The sequence below is a fragment of the Oreochromis niloticus genome, linkage group LG12 (genome assembly GCF_001858045.2).
Source record: "Oreochromis niloticus isolate F11D_XX linkage group LG12, O_niloticus_UMD_NMBU, whole genome shotgun sequence".
Lineage (NCBI taxonomy): Eukaryota > Metazoa > Chordata > Actinopteri > Cichliformes > Cichlidae > Oreochromis > Oreochromis niloticus.
This window is the reverse complement of record NC_031977.2, coordinates 2,419,584-2,433,041: the sequence shown is the minus strand read 5'-3', so window position 1 is coordinate 2,433,041 and position 13,458 is coordinate 2,419,584. Positions and strand designations below refer to the sequence as shown.

Sequence of the window (13,458 nt, the reverse complement as noted above, 5' to 3'; positions counted from 1 at the left end):
AAAGATAACAGAGGCATTAAAAACTGTCATAAAGCTGCAAAACAAGGAAAAGGATGACTTTTTTATTCATACCTTACTGGGTCAACCTGCTGCACTGGTTGTGTCTTACTGTTTATGTGCACCACAATTCTCATCATGGCCCTGCCCATTAAAGAAATATGTAAGCACGTTGTTGCAGTTGCTGCTGCTGCTGCTAAAAGTGAGGGAAGTTTATATCTCTGCACTGGACATCCTAAATTATCTGAGAAAATCATCACCAGTATGTAAACAGGTCAGGAAACTGGAAACTGGAAACTCAACAATAAACAAAAAAAGTCATATCAAGGGACAAACCACATTATATTCCTTCACGTCAGTATACGTCAGCAAGTAGGGGTGACATGGGCCGCGAGTGGCCCCCGGGCCGCGAGTTTGAGACCCCTGATCTACAGCAATCTGTAGATTTTTGCCGCTCAGGTGTGTAACTTTTCAGCAAGAAAATGAGCTAAAAATCCTCTCAATGCAGAAAAAAACATGACAAAAAATACACAATGTAGCTATGAGTCATGGATTAACCTCCCACAACCTGGATTTCAGCATTATTTAACCAGTGTGAGATCATCCTAACAGAGAACAGAAGAAAAACCATCAATTCCCAAAGAAGAATTGGAATCTACTCGGAAAAGCTTAGAGAAATGTTGGATAAATTCAAGAAATTATAAGGAAAGTTACCAAAGAGAATTCAGGCCCTGTTAAGGAATAAAGGTGGTCACGCCAAATATTGACTTTCGATCTCTTTAGAGCTGTCAGTAATTCAATATTTTTCCCATTTCTCAATCAAAATATTTAACCAGAAAACTGAGAGGTGGCTCAAGACTTTTTCACTGTACCATCCATACGGAGACATTTCATTGTTTATTTTTATTTTGCTGTCAATTAATTTTACTGCAGATATTATAGTAGAAGTTTAGAGTATTTTGAGAGAGTGCTTCTATACTTATTAAATGTTGTGCATGTTACTTCTACAGAGAACAAATGTATTCTCGGAGATTTGTTTCCGCGTACTTGGATTCTGGACTGTGATCCTGGAAATTCCGACTTATTCAAGAAGGCACTTAAACACATCACTGCGACGTTGAATCATATGACGTGCGACGCAGGCGTAGTCGGGAATTTTAAAACTAAAGGATTTTCTGGTCAGTTGTACTGTGACGTGATTTTGGTGACATCCGTGGACATGAATAAGAGATTCATTTTTTCCTCCGTGGCACTGGTCTTTTGTGTTGACGTGCTGCACAGTCTGCCGCACACGTATTTCCAGGTAACGTGACACTTTGTTTTCATCATGTGTTACTTCCGCTCAGAGCCTCGTGATCCAATTAGCCAAACTGCCTGCTCCAGCCTGTGTTCATGTAAAGCGTGTTTTCAGACTACAGCAGGGAAAATAATCATTTGAACACCGTCGTGATTTTGTAAGTTTGCTCAGGCTCTGATTTTCATGGATGGAGATAAATTAATAAGGCTGTGCGGTCAAATATTAAAACTTCTGTCGTTTTATGCTCCATCGTTTATTTCGTGCTGAGCGACGTGCACAGTTATAATAATTCATGGCAACATTTTTCCTTGCGTTAGATTGACTGTTTGATTGACAACGCCATATAATAAAAACTCGGGAAGAACAACACCCCGAATTATGAATGATCATAAGCTGACCTCCCAGCCCAGTGTTCAGTCAGTGGGCTGGTTTCAGTCATTGTGCAAATGTGCTGTTTATAAGGCTGGAAACCTGCAGTCAGCTGAGACTGAAGAAGTCACCTGATGATGACGAAACGTCCAGATGAACAGAATCAGATCTTGTGTTGCTTATGTAATGTGTTTTTCTGTCTATCTCTCTTAAAATGAAACTACCATAAAAATTAGAAACGGTTTACTTTTTTGCAACAGAGCAATGTTGCAAAGTCAGCAATAATTACTTCCCCTACTGTATTTCGGTACTGCAGTTAAACATGTAAATTCTGAGTGTTCACAGATTTGAAGAAGGGAGAAAGTCACACTATAAAGGGCTGACGGTTTTTAACAGACCTGGTTTCCTTTTCCTCAGGAAGTAGTGGGTAAACATGGATTTACTAATGCCAATAATTGGTTTTGTTCCTACAGCAAATTTCCAAGGCAAGATATTCGTGATTAAATAAAAACTCTTAATTTCTCAGTAGTCAGTTCTTAATTTTTGTCATTAACAAAATTCTCACTAATGGAAGTGTCTGTTGTAAATATCTGTAATTCAATTACAACTACTGATATTTTATTCTTAAATAGTTTAACTCTAGGGATGGATTTTTGGATACCAAAAATTTAAGTCATGATCTTGATGCATTTGATTCATTTTTCTAGTCACACCAGCATCATGACACAGATCCACGGTTCACAGAGAAGTTTTTCACTCAGACTCTGGATCACTTCAACTTCAACAGTATGGGAAATGGGACATTTAATCAGCGCTACCTGATCACAGGTGAATCTAGTTCCCTGTTAATAATATAAGACATTCAGCAGCAAGTGATTCATAATATCTGTCTCTCCTGTCCTCTTAGATCAGTACTGGGAAAAAGGCTTTGGACCCATCTTCTTCTACACTGGCAATGAAGGAAACATCTGGGAATTTGCCCTGAATTCTGGATTCATCACAGAGTTGGCTGCACAGCAGAGGGCGCTGGTCATATTTGCTGAGCATGTAAGAAGACTCTTTTACAACTTAGACAGTGTTTGTGACTCTATTAGTGGCTCAAGACAATTTGCACCTCGTGTAACAAAAAGGGAAGTAGAGTAATGCTGAATTATCAGCTGGATTTTCACTCCCCTCCTGTGAACGTAGGACAATGTCCTCATGCTGGATCTGTGAGGTGCACCAGCTGGACCGTGGCTGCCCGTCTTCTGATTGTTGCATAAAGCTTGAACTTCTTGTTTGTTTGTTTCTGTCTAACAGAGGTACTACGGCAAATCTCTACCATTTGAGAAAGACTCCTTCAACATACCTCAGGTCAGCCTGCTGACGGTGGAGCAAGCCCTGGCTGACTACGCCATCATGATCACTGAGCTGAAACAGCAGCTGGGAGCCACAGACTGCCCAGTCATCGTGTTCGGTGGCAGGTACGATGCCCCTAACTCACACCGACGTCATTGTTGTGTGACTTGCTTTTAGCTGTTGTTTACACTGTAGGTATTTATTTTTTTACTTTAATATTTGGACATATCAACAAATCCCGTTAAAGCTGGTTTAAATGAATGTTTATATCATGCCTCAGACATAACGAACGTTTGATTCCAATTTCTAATAACCTGCTTTAAGTAGAATTTTACACATTCATGAAATAGGCATGCAGCAAAGGTCAAGGGTCAGGCTTGAACCCCAGCTGCTGGTTGCCTGCTCACGCACGGAGCTAAAGCAGCAGCCTGAAATGAAACCTTTGAAATGAAACAAACCTCTCTGTTCTGACAGTGTAAGGTTATAAACAGTGTTTGGGAATCGGACACCAGATCTAACAGGAGCTTCAGAGTGTAAGCTTCAATCACCTGATCTGTGTTTTCCTGAAGTGTAAAATGATAAACGAATAATAAATTTGCAAGTTTACACATACAGGTATTTACAGTTCTGGCATGTGTGAGTCTTCTTTATGATATATGCTGATCTGTTGTGTTTATTGTATCTGCTCCTGCAGTTATGGTGGAATGTTGTCAGTTTATATGAGAATCAAATATCCAAACATAGTGGCTGGAGCTCTGGCAGCCAGCGCCCCCATCCTGTCTACTGCTGGCCTGGGAGACTCCAGGGAGTTTTTCCGAGATGTTACGAGTGTAAGTTTCTTTCCTTCATTCTCACCCAGCTCGTGACTCTGTGTGATTGAGAGGCAAACATGTAAAGACTTTTGGAATGCTCCCCTTCTCTGTATTAACCCACTTTAAAGTGATCTTTAACTAAGCTGCAAGTGGACAAACTAACCAAACAGAGCTTTTAAACAGGCCCAGTGTTGTTGTTGAAAAAGGAAGTGAGCCCATGTATTTACTTCATGTATAAGCTTCACATGAGGATTACTTAGCTATTCCTGCCCACTGCACTTCCTCAGCTGAGGACTTTTGCTGACATGCAGTGTTTTGGTTTTTTATTGTTGTTGTTTTAATGTGTTCAGGTCTTACTGGGTTGGACAGAATGAGCCAGGATTAAAGATTAAGACATTGCAGAGTAGAAACAAAGTCAGAATCACTGCACTTCTACTCTTTGATACTTGATTATTGTGTTTAACCAAAAGGAACCTGTGCTGCTTCTGTTATTTACTTGGATGAAGAATGCACTGACTGAAACTCATCCCAGGCTCTATAGTGACCGTTGCATTTTCCTCGGATGTTGGAGCTGGCATCGACATCACTCCCAAGTTCACTGTGTTTCAGTAATAAAGCTGACAAAGAAAGGAGAAACACAGTTTGTATTGTATTGTGAAGACTGAGTAATATGCCACCTGGTGGTACTTAATGTAAGTGTGACCTCAGGGCTAAAGAACCTTCAATTTACGTCCCCACGTGCATTTGCAGATCACTGTGGATATGTCATGTCTGAAGTGTGCAGACTGCAATACACACAGTAGTTCTGCTAAAACTATTGTGCCTCCTAACCTTCTGTAGTTATTCACGATGGAACATCGTGATTGTAGACTGATGAGAAAGTTTTACTCTCTGATGAGAACAAATGTAACCTTGATGGTCCTGATGGTTTCCAGTGTTACCAGCATGACAAGCAGATCCCACCTGAGATGTTTTCTACGCCCCACAAACGAGGGGGCACCATAATGGTCTGGTGTGCTTTTTCCTTCAGTGGAACAACGGAGCTTCAGGAGGTGCAGGGGCGTCAAACGCTGGCTGTGTCCAGATGTTGCAGAGAGCATCCCTCATGTCTGATGGCCCTCGTCTGTTTCGTATCCACTGAGTTTTTCAACAGAACAATGCTACAGTACACAATGCCCACAGGACAAGGGACTTCTTCCAGGAGGATAACATCACTCTGTTGGATCATCCTGCGAGTTCCCCTGATCTAAATCCAACTGAGAACCTTTGGGGATGGATGGCAAGGGAAGTTTACAAAAATGGACAGCAGTTCCAGACAGTAGATGCCCTTCATGCGGCCGTCTTCACCACTTGGAGAAATGTTCCCACTCACCTAGCAACCACTGTTGTGGAAGCTAATGGGGTTCCTTATAAATAAACAAATAAACAAACCTCATGGAAACGCTCGCATCAAGCATTGAAGTGATCAATAATCACGGTGGAGCTCCTCATGACTGACTTCATGTTTGATTTCTGTTTTGGGGGTTTACGTGTTTGGTTTTTTTGGAGGTGTGGCCTATACTTTTGATCAGGACTGTAGGTCAGGAACTTTTAACCCTGTGTCAGTTTTCTTTGGCACCTCAGTGTTGCCATACTACTGAAATGAAAGTGTTTTTCTACCATAGCGTTGCAGTAACAGTTAAACTGGTTTTTCTTTTGGCCCAGGACTTTGAGAGTGTTTCCTCTGACTGCACAGATGCTGTGAGAGGAGCTTTTCATCAGCTGAAAGAACTGGCTCAATCACAGGGTAAATATCTGTGATCAGGTTCATCCTGATGGAAAGATGGCTTTAATTTGAACTCCTATTTAAATATTCAATGATGCAGTGTTGCTATAGCAGGACATCGCACGAACGTTTGTTTTTTTTTTTTCTTCCCTCAATGTCAAGGACTTCTGATAAAGAATATGTGGTGTTACTTGTAGTTCGAAAGTCCTGGAATAAAAAGTAAAGTAACTGATAATGAAAAACTCTCTTTTGTTGTTGCCAGAGTATCATCACATTCAATCAGCGTTTGCCCTGTGCAAGCCTCTATCATCTGCCCAGGATATCCACCAGCTGAATGGTTTTCTAAGGAATGCCTTCACTCTGATGGCCATGCTGGACTACCCTTACAGTACTCACTTCATTGGGAACATGCCCGCCAACCCTGTAAAGGTGAAGAAGGATGTGTGGCTTCTTTTCCAGACTATAATTTGACTTCCACATCAGAGACCGAATGCTATAAATAACACTGTGTTACAGAGAAATCTGAGACCATAATAAGTCTTTCACTAGCAAGGACACGGTTATTGGTCAGGGCTACAGTTTGGAGAAGGCCTCACTGAGGGTCGGTGGCAAATTTCATTAAAGTATAAACACATTTACAAAGTATGCCACACCAACAGAAGCCATAGTGTTGTAATAAGATGCAATGAGGCTGTCTGCTTCATGTCATTAAAGCACGATTTTGTGTTATTTAAATGATAAGCCGTGCTTGAGGTTGGTCAGTGATCTCAAACCTTGGATTCCCTCCCCAACCCATTTCATTAATATCAGGGAGCATGATAATGGAAGAGCTCACTCCCTTGATAATAGAAATGTTTTATTATAGAGTGAAGGGCATCGTTGTGAACAACTTAATGCCAGCAAGAAGCCCCCCACTGTCTCTTTAAGAAAAGACAAAGGTGACACAGCTTTGTCTTCCAGGTAGCCTGTGAAACCATGCTGAGAGGATCGGACCTGCTGGGTAACCTCAGAGACACTGCAGGTGAGAGTTTCAGTGATGATTAAAAACTTTGTTTAATGGCCTACATGTCTTTGTCAGCTAGGACAGAGAGCATAGGGATAACACAGGAAATAGCACTACTCATTCCCAGCATTCATTTCCATGTGTCTCTATGGGATGTGCCTCCCTGCGCATTTCTGCCCATCCTGATTGGCTGGTGATTGTAATGACCACGTACGCACAACCAACCCATAAATAAGTTGCACTATTATGTAACCATTGTTCAAACACCTCTTCTCACTGCAGCCTGCTTTAGCCTGGCTCGCTTAACTGTCCATAAACTTCAGGTTTGCTAATGATCTGGTGGAGAGGCCTGAGTCTAGGGGGCAGGCTAGAAGCATCGTGGTCCAGGATCTGGAGGTGTCTGAGAACATCACTGAGTGAACTGCTGTCCATCATGGACCACCCGTTACACCCACTCCATGTGACACTGGACACGCAGAAAAGTGCTTTTTGATTTCAGTAAATAATTCCGACCGTTCTCTATAAACTGGACCAAACCTTGCTGCTAGTTTTCACTAATGACATTTGCACAACTATATGCTTAGTTTTTATTTTTCCTAAAATTCCTTTTATTATTTTATTTGATCGCTGTTGTATATAAAATTTTATGTCACTTAATGAGGCCTTCGGTATGGACCTTTGGTACTTTTAACAATGTTGGGGTTTTGCTTTTTCTCTCTCTCTCTGCAAAGTTTAGAACATGTCTGCATGTCTCTGTCTCTTTCATCTTGCAGGGATCGTATACAACGCCACCGGGGTTCTGACCTGTTTTGACCTGTACAGTCTGTATTTGGAGTGTGCTGATCCCACTGGGTGTGGGCTGGGCTTCGACAGCCTGGCCTGGGACTACCAGGTACTCCAACACCCACTGGTGAATTAGTAATACCTCATGTGTGACATTACTGATCCACTTTGGCAGAAAGGATATTTTCAGAGATGCCAGAGTCGTAGTATGTTTTGCTGACCTCGTGCATCCCTTGTCTCCTCCTGTTGCTTCCAGAGCACTAAAGTGAAAGTTATCCCAGTCACCAGTCTCCTCTGTTTAAACGTGCATTTTTTGCCTTTCGCCATTCGTAAAATAATACAGATTTATCTTTGTGCTTTTGTGAGTCCAGTTTTAGTGACTCTACACAGAGATTTTTGGATCTGGCTCCAGATGTGAATCCAGGGGTGGAACAGGAGATTAGCAGCTTTCAGATCTGCAACATGGATTTGAATCATGCAAACATGGAGCCTTAAAAGAAACAATTTGTTGAATTGTTGATACCAATAACAGAGCAGAAGAAGCCCCGAGGCAGTACCACAGTGCTTTGTAAAGTTAGATTGGTTAACACTTAGATCATTTTAACTGTGAGAAACTGGATATTATCATTTCTGATGTTGATGAACCTGCATCTGTGTCGTTGCAGGCATGCACAGAGATCGAGCTATGTTACGAGAGCAACAATGTGACGGACATGTTTCCTCCAATGCCTTTCACTGAGGAAGACCGCAGGCTGTACTGCTCCAAACGCTGGGGTGTGGTTCCACGACCGGGCTGGCTCAACATCCAGTTTTGGGGTGACGGTGAGAGCTGAAGACCAACAGACTGATGAGACTGACATTTACAAATTAATATTGCACGTGACTCAATAGAGAGGGAATGGTTTGTTGATTAGAGCCACAAACTACATAGTAAATGGACTGTGTCTTATGTCATGCTGTGCCTGCAGCACAAACATTTCACCAGTTCTGCTGGGCTGGCTTGTAGTTCAGGGCGTAGAGCAGGTCGTCCCCTAATTACAGAATTGGTGGTTTGATCCCTGGCTGCTCCAGGCTGCATGCCAAAGTATGAATGTACGTTAAGATTAGGTAGAAGTGCTCGAGTGAATAAGTGAATGAGCCATGTTGTATAAAGTGAAACAAGAAGTATGACAAAAACTTTTTGTTCCCATGAAGTTTAAAATATGCTAATATTTCATTTCTATCAGTTTTTGTTTACATTTGTCACTCAGCTAGTGTTTCTAATGAAGTCTTGTGTGTTCAGCTCTCTCCACGGCCAGCAACATTATTTTCTCCAATGGAGACCTGGACCCATGGGCCAATGGAGGGGTAAGTGTGTCAACCAATTAGCTATAGTTCAGTAAATCTTCTGCTTCATGTGTGTTACTTAGCTCTTTGTGCTTCAGGTGCGCACATCCCTGAGTGACTCACTGATAGCACTCAACATATCTGGAGGAGCCCATCATCTGGACCTGAGGTATAGCAAGAGCATTCTTCACTTTTTGTGTAAACTCTCCTGAAACCTCCCAAAAATGTGCAAGTGCTTTATATGGTTTTCTGCAGGGGTTCTAATGAGGCTGATCCAGTGTCAGTGATTAGTGCCAGGAAGACAGAAGCAGACCTGATTGCACTTTGGGTGAAGATGGAGAGGACCAGATTACAAAAGTTTGTTTGATGACGTTGACACAAGAATATTCAAACTGTAGTCACAGAAAAATCAGACTGTAGCTTTTCTGAGACTGTTCAATGTTAAATAAATTTATTTTTAAAAATGCTGAAATAAATAAAGTGAAATGTAAAAATTAAACACCAGTTTAATTTCAAATTTCTATTCTTTTTTTTTAATTACAAGAGGCCATATTTCATTAAAGAATTTTATCACATACTCTGTCTCTGTTCATGCGAGTGGTGTTGCAGCTGCAGCTGGATACTCTGGTTTGGTGAATGACCTCATTTACTAATGGAAATGATTTTGTGTGCAAAATTACTCTTTTTTTTCCACAGTGCATATGTTAGTAAATCAGGATGATTCCAAACCAACAGTGTTTTGGAATCTGCATACATCTGCATACTGCCCCGCCCCCATTTCTCTGAGTGGGGGAACACATTTACCTTCAGGTGAAGAAGCAAAAGCAGTGAACTGGTCACGATACGGTGAGAGAGAAGCTGCACCTCTAAGGCAAGAAACAAGAAGACTGACTGTAAAAGTTAAAAATAATTTTGTCTGAGGTCCAAAGAGAAAGCTGGAAGACTTGAAGCCTTTCAAAGCGTTTACATGGCAGTAAAGTTCACTTAAAAATAGTGCTATCAAAATTAACACTATTAACGCGTCTGAAGTGCAGAATGATTCAAAATCCTGTCAATGTTTCTGTTGACGCATTTCGGGCAGTTTGTCCAAGTAGAGTTCAGTTTAGTTCATTTTTATTTCAAACGTGCCTTCACAATCATTACAAAATATCATTTCATTCTTTAGTTTGAAAAGGAGTAGGCAGAAGTATACACTATATTATAATATTAGTCCCTACCCCTTCAAGTTTTACCTCTTTGATTTAATTTTCTTTTAGTCTTAAACAAACAACATATGAAGCAAAAGTAAAGCAAAGACAAAAAACAAACAAACAAAACAAATAAACAGGCCCCACCACAGTATAGTTACTTGAAGAAACAAACTAAAACACGATTCCGAACAACATTACCGCCCTGGTTTAACCTTGTTTTCTTCATTCTTACGTTTGTTTAAAATTTGTTTTTTATATTTCATTTTAAACTGGTTTATGTTGTTACTTTCTTTGATTTCTTCTGTTAGACTTTTCCATAATTTAACTCCTGCTATTGAGATAGACATATTTTTTAAAGTTGTTCTAACAGTTTGTATTTTTAAATTCCATTTCTCTCTCAAGTTATACCCACCTTCTCTTTCTATAAACAATTTACAGATTTCTCTTGGAAGCATTTTATTTCTTACTATACTATTATTTGCACTGTTTTAAACTTCACCATTTAAAAAGTAGTGCCTTTGTATGATCCTTGTACCCTGCATTATTTATTAATCTAATGGCCTTTGTCTGTATTATAGTTATTGTTTGTGTATTACTTTTGTATGTGTTTCCCCAGACCTCTACACAGTAGCTCATATATGGCAGTAGTAAAGCACAGTATAATATGTGCAGTGCTTTCTGATCCAATATTTGCTTTGCTTTCCCCAGGACGGCAATGCCCCGTACCAATTTCCCTCGAACATAAGTAATGTGTGGTTTCCAACAGAGCTTGTGGTCAATGATCACACCACATCATTTACTCTTTCTAAATATACACCGTCAACACATATTTCTACTTTGATGTTTTTCTTTTGGTTTCCAAACAACATAAATTTGGTTTTCAACAATAATTTATTTTTATCAAACCACTTCCTTAAAATCGTTAATTCCTGTGTGATCATCTCCAAAACCTGTGGCAATTCCACACCTGAACAAAATATATTTGTGTCATCTGCAAATGTTACAAACTTTAAAATCTGCGAGACTCTGCAAATATAATTTATGTACATAATAAACATTTTTGGACCCAATACTGAACCTTGAGGTACTCCACAAGCAATATCCATCAAATCAGATATATATTATATTCATTTATTTGTACATATTGTTGCCTATTCCCTACATAGCTTTTTAACCTCTCTGGCTGGTGGTGGAGCCCGGCTTGGCCTGGCAGCTTGCTGACTGTTGTTGTTGTTGAGTTACCTTCACACATGCGCAAATGGGCAGTAGATCTGGTAGTGACGGGCAGCTGAACCAGTCACATTGTGCAAGAAGGAATTTTCTTTTCACCGAAGCGCTTCCAACTTAAAATATCAGATTGACGCGACGTTAGTCGGGGATGCTGCTAGCACTTTGGCTAACGCGTCACCCAGCTTGCAATAGACCACTCACGGAGCATTGGGGGCTCAGTAAGTCTACCTCAGAAATATTGACTGACACAGTGGATTGCAACAAACTGCAGACCGGTTAATGTCGTTGAGAACACGCGCTTTACATAACTTTGATTCCTTGTTTCAAGGACTTGAAGTGCCTCCCCAAGCGTGACAGAGAGAGAGTGGATAAATGTTTTTTTTGTTAACATGAATGTTCAGGATGTTCAATAAACATGTTAAGTGCGTATATTTTCCTGTTTTTTTCTTGAGTCTGATTGCTCATGCAAAATGAAATACGATTAATCTAGATTAAAAATGAATGATATTTAATTGTCATTAATCAAAATTAATCCACAGTAACCCTGTAATGCATCTGATTAAACATTTTAATTGTCTGACGGCACTAAAAAATATATTATATATTAGTGTATACTTACCTATTAGTATGTAGGTTTTTTAAAAAGTTGTATTTCACAGGAGAGGACCTGTGCTAAAAGAAAACTATTCAAATTCACTTTGAATTTAAGCATACATTCTTTGTGTGTATTCTGCATTTACTTCATTATATTGCACTAATGTCTGTTGCAAGCTTAAATATAAAGTTGAAGTGTAATTGCAGCCAGGCTGTTGATCAAGTAATTGCGATTAATCACGATTAATTAGAGAAAATTGTGAGATTAATTAGTTAATTTTTTTTAATCTACTGACAGCAAATGGTAAAAAACATTCAGGCTAAAATAACAACAGGGCTGAGTGTGACTGTATTTGAGACACTCACTGAAATAAAAAACTGATATGACATAGACCAACAGACTGCAAGAGAAATAGAGGACAAAGACCATAGAATTAGCTCTAAGCATCACATAAGAAATTCACTGGCTTTTCTACTCTGAGCACTCAAAGTGCAACGTGGAAAGTGGAAAGCGTTATTAGTGTCTCACTGGAGAATATGTTGAACTAAATAGAATAGATCTTTTATTGTCACTGTTACAAGAACAATAAAACAGTTTGTCATCTCTCCGTTGGCAGCATGTAGATTTACATTCAGATTCATACATAGCAACATAGGTATCTACACAAAACAGAATTTGTTACAAGTTATATACAAATATGTTTATATAAACACATTCACACACACACACACACACACAAACACACATATACATATGCCATATAAGCAGCAGGTGCAATGTAAGGAGCAAGTGAGTGATCGGTGGTATTGCACATTGAGTAAGGAGTAGGAATACTGGTTGCTACTGTACAGTTATATAAATAAAGGTAGGGATGTTGGTTGTATTACTGTTTATAAATAAGTACAGTGCAAGTGTCCATGAGTGTTAACAGCACAGTTAACCTTCAATCAGGGTAGAGGTGGGGCATGTTTCACAGCCTGTGGCTCGAAGCTTCTATTGTTTGTCTTTCACCTGATCGATCTGTAGCATTTAGCAGTGGGAAGGAGGGGGGAAAGTGAGTGTCCAGGGTGTGAGGGAACCTTGATGATGATACTGGCTTTCCCCTGAAGTCTGCCAGTATAAATGTCTCTGAGGGGGGTTAGTGAAGTGCCAGTTGTGCACACTTCTAACGTGTCAAGTCCACCCAAAAACCACCTATCATGGCCTTAAAAACATATTCGGTCTTCATAACTAACAAAAATATGAAATGGTTTGCAAATAGTGAAACTGTTACATCTGCAGAGAGCTATGGCGGTATCTTTTGGAAGCTGTTTACATACTTAATAATGTAGATGTAACCATGGAGACAAAAAGCCAGTCACGTTAGCTAGCAGTGAATGTTTACTGCAGTGAATGAGGTGATTGTGTGCACAGCCTCCACACATTGCACAGGTTAAAGACATTAGTTGAATATTGTTCTAAAATACATGTTTACTTTCTGTTACCCATCACCTCAGGGTGAATATTACAGTTTCAGCCTAAAAATGTTTCACTGTCGAAATATTAAGAATTTCAATAATGTTATTCTTACCAACATTCATGTCTCAGAAGTAAGCTCAGCTATTCATGTTTGGTATTACAGTTTTATTTGTTAAAAGAATTATGAACTTTACATTCTATATCTAATCAAATTAAGTAACATTGTATTTGTATAGCACCTTTCAAGATAAAAATCACAAAGTGCATCACAGAAGCTAAAACATTGACACGAAAA

At 39.8% G+C, this 13,458-nt stretch overlaps 1 protein-coding gene across 2 annotated transcripts; it reads left to right on the top strand.

Moving 5' to 3' along the window:
* Positions 1-1,127: 1,127 nt before the first annotated feature.
* On the top strand, positions 1,128-9,267 carry dpp7 (dipeptidyl-peptidase 7). Of its 2 annotated transcripts, none has more exons than XM_003455035.5 (13): positions 1,128-1,300; positions 2,371-2,491; positions 2,571-2,710; positions 2,963-3,126; positions 3,696-3,831; positions 5,518-5,599; positions 5,841-6,007; positions 6,539-6,599; positions 7,355-7,473; positions 8,030-8,186; positions 8,647-8,711; positions 8,789-8,859; positions 8,946-9,267. In XM_003455035.5, the coding sequence occupies exons 1-13, from the start codon at positions 1,217-1,219 to the stop codon at positions 9,055-9,057; spliced, it is 1,479 nt and encodes a 492-aa protein (XP_003455083.3). In that variant the 5' UTR covers positions 1,128-1,216; the 3' UTR covers positions 9,058-9,267. The 2 variants fall into 2 exon arrangements, with proteins under 2 accessions (XP_003455083.3, XP_005472964.1); XM_005472907.4 differs by lacking the exon at positions 1,128-1,300 and adding an exon at positions 1,324-1,451.
* The last annotated feature ends 4,191 nt before the right edge of the window (positions 9,268-13,458 follow it).

Excerpts from the sequence above, each read along its gene's own strand:
- dpp7 (XM_003455035.5), top strand. The coding sequence starts at position 1,217 with ATGAATAAGAGATTCATTTTTTCCTCCGTGGCACTGGTCTTTTGTGTT. Across the intron at positions 6,008-6,538 it reads TGCCCGCCAACCCTGTAAAG|GTAGCCTGTGAAACCATGCT; the intron begins GTGAAGAAGGAT and ends TTTGTCTTCCAG. Across the intron at positions 7,474-8,029 it reads GCCTGGCCTGGGACTACCAG|GCATGCACAGAGATCGAGCT; the intron begins GTACTCCAACAC and ends GTGTCGTTGCAG.